At 39.9% G+C, this 18227-nt stretch overlaps 1 protein-coding gene across 1 annotated transcript in view; it reads right to left on the reverse strand.

Moving 5' to 3' along the window:
• LOC134351436 (serine/threonine-protein kinase OSR1-like) overlaps window positions 1-18227 on the reverse strand; it is a 147983-nt gene that overhangs the window by 95739 nt on the left and 34017 nt on the right. Inside the window, exon 2 of the mRNA XM_063057559.1 lies at window positions 5080-5192. Within this exon, the coding sequence (XP_062913629.1) occupies window positions 5080-5192 (113 nt within the window). The remainder of the gene's footprint in view (window positions 1-5079; window positions 5193-18227) is intronic.

Raw genomic sequence — 18227 nt, forward strand, 5'->3', positions numbered from 1 at the left:
TCATATTTTCTGGGATTGCCCTAAATTAAGTCTATTTTGGGAAGGTATTCATAGAACATTAGTTAAGGTACCTAGGTCCCAGATACCTCTGAACTTTGACACGCTCTATTTGGGGCATGTATTGTTCCTTGAACAGAAGGAAGATATAAAGTTGCTGCAGGCCCTCTTAGCAGCAAGTAAGAAATCAATCACTAGAAAATGGCTAAATCCAATACCACCTACATTAGAAGATTGGTACAAAATTATCTTAGAAATATTTAAAATGGAAAAGTTGACTTACTCCCCGAGAACTCAAAAAGAAACATTTTATCAAATCTGGAATAAATGGATTGAATATATAACCCCAATGCGAGCAGACTTTAGATGACTCTCCTAATGATTTATATTGCTCTTCTCATCAACACAGTAATATTGCTAACGTAAGCACCCCTAGTCTAAATGTTTGTTTTTTTTTGGAAAATAGAGAATTAACACAAGTAAAGGGAAAGATTTGGGAAAGGGATAAAAAAAAATGAAAAAATTAAGTAAATAAGTACATAGGGATTGGATAATTATGTCTGCGGGCAGGAACAAGCACAAACAAATTGGGATATAAACACCTACAATGGTTGGTATATAGGCTTGTATGCAACATTTTGGACCAGTGGAAATGGTCCAGAAGGGTTGTATGGAAACTATTATTACCATTTTTCTTAACAACTAATTTCATTACTTAGCCTAATAGGCTAGATTTACCACAGTACATAATTATCTATTTAAATATTTATTTTCCTTTTAAATCATCTCAATGTGTACTTAAGAATGTATAAATAATTGTAGTTTTATACATATAAAAAAATGGAAAAGGTTATATGTGTGAAAAAAGTACATGATAATTGTGAATTCCTTATCCAAATAAAAATAAAATTAAAAAAAAAATTAGCTGTCCCTCTTGGAAATTCAACAATGGAGGTGACAGACAGTAATCAAGGTTTTCCTTCTTTCTCTATGCCAGTCTGACTTGCTATTCCGTAAACAGATGGAAATATTGTGCAAAGCCCCTATGTGAAGGTTTGAAAATTATATTGATCTGGAAAATGACCTCACCCCTCGAGTTGAAGGAAATAAGGGGAATATGCATAGCTCATCTGGGCTGGTAGCTTTTGAAATGACAACTTGTCATGATAAGGCTGAAGTTAAACCAGAAAGATTCACAGTAGTGATCTAACCATCATACCTTGAGTTACTTATGGAGCGCGGAAGAATTAACGCATGTTGGCAATTTTTTCACTAAACTCCCTATAACCCTGAAAAAAAATTAGGAGTTTCAATAATAGCACAGTCCAGAGATATCACAAGATGTTTTAGAACTGGGTTGTTCACTGACCTACTTATAAATAGTGCACTCATATTTACTTGGGAGTCGGCAAATCCTTGAGTCATGGTACCTTGAATCTATTAAGTGAGCAACTTGATGCCATAGCTTCTGGTTGACCTTCCTTACTACACACACCCACCCAGACTACTAACATCAACTTCTGCAGACACAAAGAATAATGGGGATTCAGTTGAGATCCATTGTTCCATTTTATAGTGCGGTCTCAATCCCACTAAATCAAATGTTTGGTTTACATCTTTATAGTCACAGATGCACAGCATAGAGGAAGGCCTTTCAGTCCACTATCTAAGCTGACCATCACAGCTATCAATACTAATTCCACATGACTACTTATTTCATATCCCTCTACGCTTTAACGCATTGAAGCATCTGTCTAGACTACAGGAAGCTCTATGTTGATTCTAATTGGGTTACGGAAATTCACCTTTACAAACTTCTACAGATGTACTGTTAAAAGCATCTGGTCTAGTATGGCAACGTGAACGTGCCGGAATACAAGAAGATTCAGAGAACAGTGGACCCTGCCCAGTACATCACAGGCACATCCTTTCCCACCGCTAGCAGTACCTATAGGAGGTGCTGCTTCAAGAAGGCAACATACATCATCTACGGTCCCCATCATCTGGACCATGCCATCTTCTCACAACTACTATCAAGCCAGGAGGTACAAAAGTCTGAAGTTCCAAACCACCAAATTCAAGAACAGCTACTTCCCTTCAACCATTCAGTTCTTGAACCAAACAGCAAAACCATAATCACTACAGATTAGCAACAGTATGACCACTTTGAACTAATATGGATTTTGCTTATTTGTTCTAATAGTGTTTTCTTGTAAAAAAAATGTATAATTTATGTTTTTCTTGTGAATTCTGTTTATATATATTATGTGCCTGTGATGCTACTGCAATTAAAATTTTAATTGGACATGTAGATAGATAGATAGATATATGCATATGACAAATAATTTGACTTAGCACTTACAAATTTTTTGTGCGAGAGAGAAATTAAACAATGCAAAATGAATAAACCATCCATATTTATTTTTTCTACTCTCATTTCTAGATATTATGCATAAAGTGGATTCAACCCTGAAGTGCAATATCAATTTTGCTATAAAGCAGTCTTTTCTTAAAACACATGTACATAAACATGTGTATTCCTATGTAAAGCAGTAGATTCCTCTCACTTTTAGAAATTGTTCTTTCTCATCATTTTTGTGTTTTTGCCGTCACTGACTACAATATAGTATTATGGTACAATAATTTTCATACATTTTGGGATTGTGGGTAAATGATAAATCGTCACACTACTGCTAGCTTATCACATATTTTGACTCATCATTAAGGTACTTTCAAACAACAAATACAAAAAAAAATCCCTGTTCATTAAAATTCAATTTTACAATGTCATAAACTCAAACAAAGAAAACCTTGATTAAATGTTGCACCCAAAGAACAGACAATGCAGCACAATCTGTTAACTTTTTAAAGCCACGACCTAAAGCTTACAGCTAAGATAACTGGGTCAAATTCCATTCTTTGATTGAAGCATGAGACTACCACAAAACCAAGTAACAAAAGGAACAGGAAGATAAGAAGCATGACCAGGACAGATGGCGATATCTCCCTAACCAATTTCTATATTCTGCAATAGTCCAAAGTATGGAGCAAATGTAAATTGAGAGATTATTCCAAATATAAATAAAATGTTGGAAATCTATAAATGGACCATTTATTCTTTTATCTCAACATGTTCAAAATAAATTAGCCATGTACACAGCAAACAACCCATCCAAAAATCTCCTAAATTGCACTGTGGGCTCTTGCAGACCTTACCCCATAAAATAAAAAAACCCAGAATGCCCCAACACAAAAATCTCCAAACGTCAAAAAAAAAAGCAAGACCACCTCACCGGAAAATAATCTAGCCCACCCTGCTGCGAAAAATATTCCTCCAAATCAAAGTGCACAAACTTCAATAAAATGACTTCCTAATCTTACACTTCAAAACTAGCAAGTACAGCCTTAGTCTGTGGAAGACTAATCATAGGACACTCCAGACATCTTAAGATTCAGTCTTCATTTGTTATTCCATGAATATCCTTCTATGGACCTGTACGCAATACTGAGGCTGCCATTTCACCAGGGCCCAATTTAATTGCAATAGCATGTCTTTACTCTTATATTCAAATTCTATTTTGTATTTTCTTGATTCAAGGAGACGACTCCACATTTTCTATACTTCCCTATCTTCCACATCTTTACTCATTCAGCTCGGCTATCTCCATTCCTTTGAAGACTCTTTGCATTCTCCCCATAACTTTTACTGTAAGCTCAGCAAGTTATGAATATATTACACTAGGTCTCCTCATCCAAACAGCTGAATAGATTGTGAACAGCTAGGGTCCAGTCACTGATCCCCAAAGCATTCCATTAATCACAGTCTCCCAACCTAAAAATGACCCAATTAAATTTTTTGTTCTTATCTTAATTGCCTCAATCCATAACAATACATTACCCTCATCACATGTGCCCAAAACTTTGCTTAATAACTTACAGTTTGGCACATTCATCAAAAGTATTCTAGAGGTCCAAAGACATAACACCCACTTATTTATTCTTCCATTTACATGTTCAAAAACTCCGGCAGTTAATCAACAATTTTCTTTTCATAAATTCATGTTAACTTCCTGCACTTACAAATAATAGGATCAGGCACAGTTCTGTTGCAGCTGTACAAAACTCTGGTCAGGCCACATCATCAAGAGTACTTCATTCATTTCTGGTTGCTCCATTACAGGCAGGACATGGGGATGATGGAGAGGGATCAGAACAGGTCTACAAGGATACTGGATCGATTAGAAGGCATGTACTATGAGGAGAGCTGGGTTGTTTAGTCTGAAGTGGCAGAGGCCAAAACAGAAATTCATAAAATTAAATGCATAAATTTTGATAGGCACATGAATATACAGAGAATAGAAGAATAATGAAATAGAAGGACTATCTGCAGGCTTAAATAGTTCAGCATAACCTTCTGGGTTGAAAGGCTTGTTGCATGTTCCACTGTTACTTCCATAATAATCTAGCATTCCTCCTACTACTGCCAGGCTAAAATAGCATCAATTATCCTCGTTATCTCTGATGCTCATCTTTCTGGAAAACTGATACAAAATATATTAATTTTGTTTTCAAACTATTCAACATATGAAATTCTCAAAGGTTTTATTGCAATAAAGTGAAATCATTCTACATTTAAGCACATTTTTTCTATGCTACAGATGACTAAATCAGTTAAAAGAAATAAAATCTGGATTTGTCAAGTCTGGAATTCCCATTTTTCTTAACTTTGTATCCACTATATAGCAAAACTGCTCTTGAAAAATCCTTCATTATTTACATGCTCAGCCTTTCATTTTGTCATCTCAATTCATGGAAGCCTGAAAAGGTAAAATAATGGAAATGTATAACAATGGGAAAGATCAGTAGTGAGCTACAAAAGCTGTGTCTATTTTAGACAATGGAAAATTTATTTCTAGTCTCTTTTACTTTTTTTGATACAGTTTATGAATACTTGTTTTGAACTTTCCTTTCAATAGTTAGGATTTTACAAGTAACATGTATAACTGTTCTAAACTATGCAATAGTTTTTAGTCCCAACACAACCATCCCATCCAACGTCTGGAATGAAGGCTCTTAAGTTACCAGAAGTTCATCCATGCTGGTCTGACATTTTTCCAGATTGATGCGTTTGATTGCAACTCGTTCCTTCTTTGGGATGCAGTAGGCAGCCTGAACCACAGCTGTGGCTCCACTACCTGGAATAACAACAAAAAGAATACACCTTCAACAAAAGCACTAATTTTATACCCTAAACAATTATTTTACAAATCTTTCTGCGTGGAACATCCTCCAACAAATATTAACAGTTGCCCCAAAGATCTTCAAAATACAGTTAATTGGGCCGTTGCAAACTGGGGCAGCTTTTAAAGAACAAAAACTAAATTGTGAACCCCGGCCAGTTTCTCTTCATTTTTTTGGGACATTATGTCACTTAACTGGAATAGGAGACTGTTCCTGAACAGTTTCTAACTAGCACCACATACACTTGCTTGGCCATTAAACATTACACTGTACTTAGTGATCAGTTTTTAAAATAACGGCAATTGCATGTGTTTGCATTCAAAAAGCAATGATTTTTGTCACTGATAGTTAGCGAGAAATAAGCAGAGAGGGAATTCAAACTGATTTGTTCACTGTGATTCCAAGCATTCAGGCTTGGAAATGCCAGAAACAGCCAGGAGTGAAAATGAAACTAAGGGGTGATTGATAAGTTCGTATAGTCCCCTCTTACATTTACGCACTTAGTCCAGCGGTCGAGGAGCATACGGCGTCTTGAGCCTCCAGAAAGTGGTCCACAGCGGGGGTGTTTGATAAGTTCATAGCCGAAGGTAGAAGGCAATGAATTATTAACTTCAAACTTTCTGCATTATCACTTGTTGAACTACACATGCATGTAACAAGAGCTGTATAACTCATCTCCTTCTACCATAGGCCACGAACTTATCATCCTGTACTTTTAGCTCAGATTTCCAGAAAAACACACACACACACACACACACAGGCAGCATAGTTGACATTTCTGGCAGAGACCCTTTATCAGCACTGGAAAGGAAGTGGGGGGGGGGGGAAGATGTCAGAATAAGACATATGGGGGAGGGAAAGTAGTACAAGCTAGAACAGTAGCCCCCAACCACCAGGCCTCAAAGCATGTGCTACTGAGCCGTGAGGAAACCATATGATTTCGTGATATGAAACAATACGAGTCAGCTGCACCTTTCCTCATTCCCTGTCACGCACTGTTGAACTTGAAATAACCTACCAAATCATACCAAATAACACATAAAACCTAAAATAGCACTAACATATAGTGAAAGCAGGAATGATGTGTCAAATACACAGCCTATATAAAGTAGAAATAATGTATGTGCAGTGTAGTTTCACTTAATAGAATCAGGAAGATTAAGCCAAAACCGATTTGCAGAAAAAAAATCAGCACGTAGACACATGCATGTCATACATGCGCACACAGGTGCCCGCGCAAGGCTTCATGTCTTTCTCAGGGTAAACGCAAGTGTCCCGTATTTGGGAGTGAGAAAGTTGGCAACCCTACTTGATGTACTGGATGCAGAGGCTCATGGGATGGTAGATGAAACAGCTTGGAGGAGCAACACCTCATTCCTTCTGGGTAGCCTCCAAGCTGATGACAAAAACACCAATTTCTCTAATTTGCAGCAATTTATTCCCCCCGCCCCCAGCCCCTCTCTTACCTCTTCTTTCCTGCCCATCACATTCCCTGGTGCCCCTCCTTCCATTTCTCCCATCACCCATTATCCGATTACTCCTCCAAACCTTTATCTTTTGCACCTATCACCTCCCAGCTTCCTACTTCATTTCCCTTCCCCCCCCCAACCTGGCTTCACCTATCACCTTCTAGCATGTAGTCCCTCCCCTCCCCTTCTTTTCCAGTTCTGATGAGGGGCCATGGGCAGAAATATCAACTGTTTATTCATTTCCAAAGATCCTGCCTGATCTGCAGAGTTCGTCCAGCATTTTGCATGTGTTGTTCTGGATTTCCAGCATCTGCAGAATCTAGTGTTTATGTTTTGTTTTTCTATGTTCCTTTTGAGAAGTGACTAATGTTAGCAAGATCATATTTATTATTTATTCAAGAACATAGAATAGTACAGTGCAAGCATAGGCCCTTCGGCCCACAATTTGTACCAAACCATTCAAATTAGAATGCAAATGGACAACTAATCTCTTCTGTCTACACAATGTCCTTCCATTTTCCTCATATTCAAATGCCTATCTAAATGTCTCTTAAAAGTCTCTCATGTTTCTGATTCTACCACCATCCCAGGAAGCGCATTTTAGGTACCCACCACTCTAAAAATAAAAAAACTTGCCCCTCACATTTCACATGAAATTACTCCCCATAACTTAAATGTCTCATACCATTTGGTATGAGACATTTCAACCTAAGGAAAAGGACTGTCTCTCTACTCCATCTATGCCTCTCATAATTTGTCAATGCCCATCAGATCTCCCTCAGTCTCTGCCGCTCCAGTGAAAACAACCCACGATTGTCCAACCATTCTTCATAGCACATGGCCTTGAATCCAGGCAATATCCTGGTAAACCTTTTCTGCACCCTTTCCAAAGCCTCAACATCCTTCTTATAATGGGGTGGCCAGAACTGAATGTAGTACTCCAGATGCAACCTAACTAGAGCTTTAGAAAGCTGCAACATGCACAAATCCACGCTGGCTTTCCTAATTTACACCATGGACTTTTAAATACAGAAATCCAATCCCAAATAATTCTTTACAGTAACTTCCCTACCACAGACATGAGAGTTGCTGGTCTATGTTTTCTAGGATTATTCCCTGCTTCCATTCTTGAATAATGGAACATCAGCTACTCGCCAGTACTCCAGGACCTTGTCTGTGGCTAGAGAGGACACAAAGATATTGGCCAAGGCCCCAGCAATCTCTTCTCTTGCCTCCAAATAACTTGGGGACATAGTGGTTACCCAATATCAGAACACCACCTATGAAGCAGTGCAGACACATTAATTAGGTTTGCTATGATTTGAGAATTTACTCAGCAGTTTTGATATCTGTGGTAAAGTCACTTTTGCGGGACTGAGATTAAGTCATGCTGTTTCTTTACAAAATGCATGCATCAAGATTCAAAACTGCAGGACATAGTAGGGCAATTGCCCACAAAGAGCAGGAAGCATATGCCCTATTACTCAACAAATGGATTTGCTACTGAGAATGCATATCAAGTCTAACAGAACCACATTGTAAGTTTTTAAAAGTTAAGAAATCAAAACAACCTAATCCTTGAGGTCATGAGTTCTTTGTAGTGGTGCTAGGAAGTTTGTTGACCCTTTAGAATTTTCTCAATTTCTGCATAAATATAGAAACATAGAAAACCTATAGCACAATACAGGCCCTTCCGCCCACAATGCTGTGCTGAACATGTACTTACTTTAGAAATAACCTAGGGTTACTCATAGCCCTCCAATTTTCTAAGCTCCATGTACCTATCCAAGAGTCTCTTAAAAAAGGCTATTGTATCCGCCTCCACCACCATTGCTGGCAGCCCATTCCGTGCACTCAACTCTCTCCGCGTAAAAAACTTACCCCTGACAACTCCTCTGTACCTACTTCCAAGCACCTTAAAAACTGTGCCCTCTCGTGTTAGCCATTTCAGCCTCGGGAAAAAGCTTCTGACTATCCATGTGATCAATGCCTCTCATCATTTTATACACCTGTCAGGTCACCTCTCATTCTCTGTCGCTCCAAGGAGAAAAGACCAAGTTCACTCAACCTATTCTCCTAAGACATGCTCCTCAATCCTTGTAAATCTCCTTTCTATAGTTTCCACATCCTTCCTGTAGTGAAGTGACCAGAACTGAGCACAGTACTCCAAGTGGGGTCTAACCCAGGGTCCTATATAGCTGTAACATTATCTCTCGGCTCCTGAAATCAGTCTCACGGTTGACAAAGGCCAATACACTGTATGTCTTAACCACAGAGTAAACCTGCACAGTAGCTTTGAGTGTCCTATGGTCCTCCACACTGCCAAAAGTCTTACCATTAATACTATATTCTGCCATCATATTTGACCTACCAAAATGAACCACCTCACACTTATCTGGGTTGAACTCGATCTCCCACTTCTCAGCCCAATTTTGCATCCTATTGATGTCCTGCTGTAACCTCTGACAGCCCTCCACACTATCCACAACACCCCAACCTTTGAGTCATCAGCAAATTTACTAACCCATCCCTCCACTTCCTCATCCAGGTCGTTTATAAAAAAAATCACCAAGAAGGGGTCCCAGAACAGATCCCTGAGGTACTCCACTGGTCACCGACCTCCAAGCAGAATAGGACCTGTCTACAACCACTCTGTCTTCAGTGGGCAAGCCAATTCTGGATCCACAAAGCAAGGTCCCCTTGAATCCCATGCCTCCTTACTTTCTCAATAAGTCTTGCATGGGGTACCTTATCAAATGCCTTGCTGAAATCCGAATACACTACATTTAGGCTCACTGGTCTATAATTTCCAGGGCTCTCTCTACTCCCCTTCTTGAATAGATAGATTGGTAGATCTGCAACCCACCAATCCTCCATAACTTCTTCTGTCCCCATTGATGGTGCAAAGATCATTGCGAGAAGCTCAGCAATCTCCTCCCTCGTCTCCCACAGTAGCCTGGGGTATATCCCACCTGGTCCCAGTGACTTATCCAACTTGATGCTTTTCAACAGCTCCAGCACATCCTCCAGCTAGCCTTATAATTTTCTAGATCTCTATCATTACCAGTTTTTTTTTTGAACCTTTCGTAAGCTCCTCTTATTGACTAGATTTTCCACAGCTTTTGTACACCATCCTTTCCCTGTCTCATTGGAACGTACCTATGCAGAACGCCACACAAATATCCCCTGAAAATTTACATTTCTGCCATACATTTCCCTGAGAACATCTGCCCTCAATTTATGCTTCCAAGTTCCTGCCTGATAGCTTCATATTTGCCCTTATTCCAATTAAATACTTTCCTAACTTGTCTGTTCCTGTCTCTCTCCAATGCTATGGTAAAGGAGATAGAATTGTCATCACTATCTCCAAAATGCTGTCCCACTAAGAGACCTGACACCTGACCAGGTTCATTTCCCAATACCAGATCAAGAACAACCCCTCCTCTTGTAGGCTTATCTACATATTGTGTCAGAAAACCTTCCTGAACACACCTAACAAACTCCACCCCATCTAAACCCCTTGCTCTAGGGAGATGCCAATCAATATTGGGGAAAATAAAATCTCCCATCACAACAACCCTGTTATTATTGCACCGTTCCAGAATTCGTCCCTTATTCTTTTGGGTGGTCTGTAAACAAAACACACCCAGTAGAGTTATTGACCCCTTCCTGTTTCTAACTTCCACCCACAGAGACTCAGTAGATAACCCCTCCACGACTTTCTCCTTTTCTGCAGCCATGATACTATCTCTAATCAGCAGTTTCATGCCCCAGCGTCTTTTCCGCCACCTCCCTCCCCCCGTGTCCTTTCTGAAACATACAAAGCCTGGCGCTAAGTAACCATTCCCGCCCCTGAGCCATCCAAGTCTCTGTAATGGCCACAACATCATAGCTCCAAGTACTGATTCACACTCTAAGCTCATCTGCTTTGTTCATACACCATGCATTAAATTAGACACACCTCAAACTATCAATCTGCACACATTCCTTCTCTACCATCTGCCCATCCTCCCTCTCACTGCCTACAAGTTTTCTCTATTTGTGAACCAGCTGACCCTTCCTCCATCTCTTCAGTTCAGTTCCCACCCCTCAGCAATTTCTAGTTTAAACTCTCCCCAATAGCCTTAGCAAACCTCCCTGCCAGAATATTGTTCACCCTCGGATTCAAGTGCAACCCATCCTTGTTGTATAGGTCACGCCTGTCCCAATAATTGAAAATTCTGAATCCCTGCCCCCTGCTCCAATCCCTCAGCCATGCATTTATCCTTCAGCTCATTCTATTCCTATACTCACTGTCACGTGGCACAGGCAGCAATCCCGAGATGACTACCTTTGGGGTTCTGCTTCTCAGCTTCTTCGCTAACTCCCTGTAGTCTGATTTCAGGACCTCCTCCCTTTTGCTACCAAGGAGGCAAACTATCAACTGTGTTTCTTTCCTGCATCCACAGAATCACCTAACTCCCTAACTATAGAGTCCCAAAATATGATCGGATCTTTATGCAAGTCTTGAAACTAGATGAAGAGAATCCAATTAAATAAATAACCAAAACATTACAGTTGTTCTTTTATTTATTGAGAAAATTGATCCAATATTACATGTATTTTTGGAAAAGATAAGTGAATCTCTAGGATTATCAATTCATTTAAAGGGGAAATTAAAGTCAGGCTTTTCAATCAATGGGATGACAATCAGGTTGAGTGTGGGAGGACCTGCCCTATTTAAAGAACATAAACCTGGGTCTTCACTATCAAAGTCTGATCTTCTCCACACAGGTTTTTGGAATTGTGCAATGCCTCGATCAAAGGAGATTTCTGAGGACCTGAGAGAAAAAAAAGTTGTTGACTGATAAAGGATACAAAACCATTTCTAAAGAGTTTGGGCTCCACCAATCCATAATCAGATAGTGCACAAATGGAAGAAATTCAACACCTTTGTTACTCTCCCCAGGAGTAGCTGACCAACAAAAATCACACCAAGAGTGAGGAGGGTAGTATTCCAGGAGATCACAAAGAGCTCCAGGATAACATCTAAGAAGCTACAGGCCTCTTTTACATTTGCTAATGTCAGTGTCATCAGTCTACCATCAGGTAAACACTGAACAACAATGGCATGCATGACAGGATTGCAAGGGAAAAGTCACTACCCTCCAAGAACATTGCTACCTAACTAAAGTTTGCTAAAGATCACATGGATAATCCATAAGCCTCTTGGAAGGATGTTCTGTGAACAGACAAGTCCAAAATATAATTTTTTGGCTTAAATGAGAAGCGTTATGTTTGGTGAAAAGCAAACACTGCATTCCAGCATAAGAACCTCATCCCATCTATGAAACACGGTGGTGGCAGTGTCATGGTTTGGGCCTGCTTTGTTGCCTCTGGATCAAGATGGCTTGCCATAATTGATGGATCTATGATTTCTGAATTGTACCAGCATATTCTACAGGAAAAAGTTGGGTATCCATCCACGAACTGAAGCTCAAGAAAAAGTGGGACATGCAGCAAGACAACAACCCTAAAGACACAAGTCAGTTGACCAAAGAATAACTAAAGCAGAAGAAATTTCACATTCTGGAATAGCCGAGTCAAAGTCCTGATCTTAATCCTATAGAAATGTTGTGGAAGGACCTGAAGCAAGCAGTTCATGCAAGGAAGCCCACTAACATATCAGAGTTTAAGCAGTTTTATAGGAGAAATGGCCTAAAACTCCTCCAAGTCACTGTGCAGGACTGATCAACAGTTACTGGAAATGATTGACTCAAGTTACAAGGCGGTGGGGTCACACCAGTTACTGAAAGCAAAGGTTCACATACTTTCTCCAACAAATACATGTAATATTGGATCATTTTTCTCAAAAAAAAATGAGCAGGTATAATGTTTTGTGTATTATTTATTTAATTGGGTTCTGTTTATCTAGTTTTAGGACTTGCTTGAAGATCAGATTACATCTTAGGTCACATTTATGCAGAAACAGAAAATTCTAAAGGGTTCACAAACTTTCTAGCCCCACTGTGTTTGCACAGGCATCTTCTCTGCAGTGTCCGATAAACTGAATTAAATCAAGAACCAAATATTAAAATAAAAATGGTTTTATGAAGCTGTACATACAAAAATAAATAAACACCTTCAATGCCGCCCTCAGCCACACGTCTGCCCTCACCCCATTCTCTCGCCACCCCAGCGGGGATAGGGTTCCTCTTGTCCTCACCTACAACTTTCCGTGTCCAACACATAATTCCCCATAACTTCTGCCATCTCCAACAGGATCCTACCACCAAGCTCATCTTTCTCTCCCCATTTTCTGCAGGGATCGCTCCCTTTGCGACCCCCTTGTTCATTCATCCCTCCCCAATGATATCCCTCCTGGCAATTGTTCCACTTGCAAGGATAAGTGCAACACTTGTCCCTATGCCTCCTCCCTCACTACCATTCAGGGCCCCAAACAGTCTTTTCAGGTGAGGTGACACTTCACCTGAGAGTCTGTTGGGATCATCTACTGTATCCAGTGCTCCTGGTGTGGCCTCATGTATACCAGTAAGACCCAAAGTAGACTGGGAGACCGCTTCTCTGAACACCTATGCTCCATCCACCAGAAAAAGCTGCGTCCCATGTCTGTGGGAGCATTGCGAGAAGAACGAAATGCGGAAGGATCCAGTGATGAAGGATTTCGTGACGAGCCTGACAGAAAACTTCAGGGAACGATTTGAAAGCTCCCCTAAACTCTCAGGTGGCATCCTCCTCTTCCTGAGACGGCTGTTCTCCATTTCGGTTGACGGCCAGTGGACTGCAGAGGCCAAAAGGCTGATGCCTTCCATAGATGAGGCAACTCTTCAGATGGAGGTCTTGGAAATGGGAACATCTGATTTGCTCAAAGCACAACACAACACAAGGACGTTGGGGTGAGTGACTTTTGGATCAATCCAAACACAACAAGAGCTATTGTAATGCTCTACTCATACTGTTCCCCTCCACATACACATGTGAGTTATTGTTTTATTCTATGAACTCTATCAAGAACCAGGACAGAAACAGACCCTCCAATGCACTTTGCCAGTGCCTCAGGATTGCCACAACAGAATACAGGCCCAACATCAGAAGGATTGCCTCATCCCGTCACTGTCACTAATTGGTGCGTGAATCAATTTATTTTTGTCCATTTGTCAATCTTATTGTGGTATAATAATACAATACTGATAATTTCATTTATAGCTACACTTCATACTTCAAATGCTACATAGTTTAATTAAAAACAAATAGATTAAATGAGAGAACAGAAACAGTGGAAAAGGCAGTACTACTAAAACTCTGTGTGGAAGAGAAGTGGTGAAGACTACCATGTTTTGAGTGAGTGAGTGAGTTTTAAGTCCCGGATGAGTTCTCAGTGTGACAGCTGACAGTTGTGATAGAGTCATAATTAACTGGTTGGTTTTGGACTTATTTTGTTTCAACAGTGCATTTTTATTTTTCTTGTGTGACCCACAACACAGGCTTTGAGAATCCCAGGCCAAAATTATTACTACTACCACTAATAATAATAATAATGGTAATAGCAGCAACAACATCTGCCCATAAAACAACTTACTGGCGCAATGAAAAAACCCTGGACATTTTGGCCCTTGGCTTGGCATGCTTAACATAATTTAGCCCTTGTGGAAAACTAATTGGGGAATCCTGGTGTAGTGTAACGGCCACACGATAACTGCTAGAAACTGTATGATGTCTTTTGCTCCAAATAAGCAGCATATTGTCTTAAATAAACAAAGGGAATCCCAAACAACAGGAATTCTGCAGATGCTGGAAATTCAAGCAACACACATCAAAGTTGCTGGTGAACGCAGCAGGCCAGGCAGCATCTATAGGAAGAGGCGCAGTCGACGTTTCAGGCCGAGACCCTTCGTCAGGACTTCGTCAGGGAATCCCAGCTATCTTCTCGATTTGTTTTTGTTCTTTAAGAGTTGTACAAAATAAGTAGTTTCCCCAAATAACCGACAGCCCAATTAACTGGAATCAACCATATTCTGGTACCCAACTTACCACTCTCCTTTAAAGAAATAATTCATTGTAGCATTCTTGGTCCTGGAGTTCAAACATACAAAGGCATGCCTCTGTAGTTTACAAGCATCCATGCGGTCAACATATTGCTGTGTCAAACCTGGTGCTCCAGCCAAAATGACAAGCTCACCATTCTACATGGCTCAATTTAGGAATCAAACACTGAAATAATGTACAGAGGCTGCCTGTGAGAATGTGTTGGGAAAGCTACCCAACATTGAACTGCAGCGTTTAGACACATACCCTGAATAGCCTCTAAATACAGGCCTTTTCTATGAACTAGCAGCAGCAACTCCACATGTTGATAGACTACTTAAATCCTTCCACCTTAGCAATGTCTCTCTACAGCTGTGTAGCCAGATTTTTCTATGACAACAAGCTCAATGGTGGTCATTTGCAATTGAGCCACAAAGCAACATTCAGCAAGATTGTTCAGTTACCACCAGCCCAGAATGCTCACGATTTTACAAAACCGATGCCCCCCAAAAAAAACCACAGCTAATTCAGCACTGAAGATAGAAAGAACCTGCTTCACAATATCTGCGTCGTACTAGACATTGTAATTGATGACAATTCCTGACTCTCCTTAGGTTTTTGATATGAAATTTATGATACTGACTTACCAGAGCTCTGCCATTTCTACATTTAATTTAAACTTCAGCTATACTTTGAATATTCATTGATAACACTAGACAAAGATTTTGCTTCCTAAGTACTTTTGGCTGTATCTTATGGATTTTGGTCTGATCACGAAAATCAGCATGAAATTTCTGCACCTCGCACCATTTTATTGGAATCACTGAAGCCCCTTTCTTCTAGGGCATCTCAGGAAACGGCTCATTGTCCCTTGCTGGCAGTCTTCCAACTCAGTGCCGAAAGACCCACTGTTCTCAGGCCACATACATCTGGGAAATACACACTTTGGTCCTGCCAAATCCGTGAAATTGGAGTGTCTCTCCCACCCAAACCACAATTTGTGTGAATGCTGTGTGATTTGCTGCCTTGTTACACCTCGTTGCCAGGAAATAACAGACCACACACTGCATATAAAGGAAATATATTTATAAATATTAACTTTAATAAAGGGCTAGTAAAGAAAAGGAAACAAACAAAAAGGGCCTGTTATAATTAAACAGTCAAATGTGCACAGGTTGGAGCTCAACTCTTCCAAAAGTCATATTCACCAATCCTCAATAGATTCTCACACCTTGCTCCATTGAATCATGGTCCCAACGGATAGAATCCTACGACCAGATTCTCTCAGATGCCTTCTCTCTTTGTCCCCCACCGAACAAAAACAAAGGCTCACACCACTGTCAAGTACAAAAAAAAACTCTGCTCCCCAAGCCTTCTGTCCTGGTTAGATGGCTCATATCCCTCAGCACCCATCATCTCTAACAATAACCCAAACACTGCTTCTATAAAAAGACCATTACATGAAAAACCCTGCAATGTTAGCAGTGAAACCTTTACCAGGGTATTACATCACCTATATTTGTTATTTCAATTCATAATTCAAGTCAATTAAAATGTTGCCCACAATGTAAGCTGAAAAGTTTTCTATCTTGTCCAGGAAGGCTTAGGCAGAGCTGATGCTGCATGGCAGGACAGGTTTTAGAAAGGCTGCAAAGTTCCAAAGGATTTTGATATTTGAGACATATGTTGCCCGGAATAACTGATCCCAAGTTTAAGGCAGGAATTTTTGTTGGTCCACAAATCAAACAGGTCATCAATGACAGGCAATTCAAAGTGGGACCAGAGAAAAATCACATGGAAGGCATTCAAGGATGTTATTAAAATTTTTCTTGGCAACTACAGAGCACCAAACTACGTGCAGCTGGTTGATTAACATGCTTCAAGCATACAAAACCATGAAGTGTAACATGTTACTAAAGATTAATTTTCTGCTTTCCCACTTAGACTTCTTCCCTGCAAATTTTGGCGCTGTCAGTGATGAGCATGGTGAAAGGTTTCACCAGGAAATTGCAGTCATGGAGAAATTATATCAGAGCAACTGGAATCTACCAATGCCAGCTGATTATTGTTGGACACTTAAACTGGGAGCCTCAGAAACAGAGTACAAATTAAAATCATCAACAATACAATTTTAACTTAATTGAACTATTGCAAAACATGAGCATGTTGCAATTAAACATCTAAGTTACCTCAATCAATATTTTTAAATTAAGTGATGTACAGTTGAAGTCAGAAGTTTACATATACCTTAGCCAAATACATTTAAACTCAGTTTTTCACAATTCCTGACATTTAATCCTAGAAAACATTCCCTGTCTTAGGTCATTTAGGATCACTATTTTAAGAATGTGAAATGTTGGAATGATAGTAAAGAGAATAATTTATTTCAGCTTTTATTTCTTTCATCACTTTCCCAGTGGGTCAGAAGTTTGCATACACTATTAGTATCTGGTAGCATTGCCTTTAAATTGTTTAACTTGGGTCAAACGTTTTGAGTTGCCTTCCACAAACTTCAGAAAATTGCTGGAATTTTGTTCCATTCCTCCAGACAGAACTGGTGTAACTGAGTCAGGTTTGTAGGCCTCCTTGCTTGCACATGCTTTTTCAGTTCTACCCACAAATTTTATATCAGATTGAGGTCAGAAGATGATGTCAAGTCTGGTTCATCCTTGGGAGCAATTTCAAAACGCCTGAAGGTACGTTCATCTGTACAAACAATAGCACGCAAGTACAAACACCATGGAACCACGCAGGAAGGAGACGCATTCTGTCTCCCAGAGACAAACGTACTTTGACACGAAAAGTACAAATCAATCCCAGAACAACAGCAAAGAACCTTGTGAAGATGCTGGAGGGAACAGGTAGACAAGTATCCATATCCACAGTAAAACTGATAAAGTTTAAGGGAATGGGGGATTCTCAAGATTCCTGTAAACAATGGATTCAGTACTGATTATGTCTGTGACTGCAGTGTGTTTAAATAATGTCTCACAGCTGCTTTCTTTGGAGTAATATAAGGGTTAAAATTTGCCCAGATCCACACAAGTCGTCTCTGGGCTTTTCGCACCTTTTGATTTTGACAAAAAGCAGTACCTGATGGAAATTAGAACATTCCTTTCTTAATTAAAGCACAAATTTGACAGATGTTCTTATTGTTGTCATTAAGTTGTGGCTCCAGCAAACCAAGTAGGACATTCCTTTCTTTAATTAAGGTGGCTAGAGTGTAACAAATTGATTGTGCTTTTGTATCAATAGTCCATTGACTTGACCAGAATAGTTATCAAACTGATTGTTCTCTGTATCAATAGTCCATTGACTTGACCAGAATGGTTATCAAACTGATTGTTCTTTTCTATCGGTGGCCTTATAACTTCTGACGATTCTGACATCGGGCAGTGAACTCGTAGAACCGCCGAGGAGATGAGAAAGGGTCTCTCCCTGATGTCGGGTCCAAGTTGAGTCGCCGACTGAGCTCGAAGAAATAAACGGGTGAAA

This window comes from Mobula hypostoma, chromosome 1, assembly GCF_963921235.1.
Source record: "Mobula hypostoma chromosome 1, sMobHyp1.1, whole genome shotgun sequence".
NCBI classification, from domain to species: Eukaryota; Metazoa; Chordata; class Chondrichthyes; order Myliobatiformes; family Myliobatidae; genus Mobula; species Mobula hypostoma.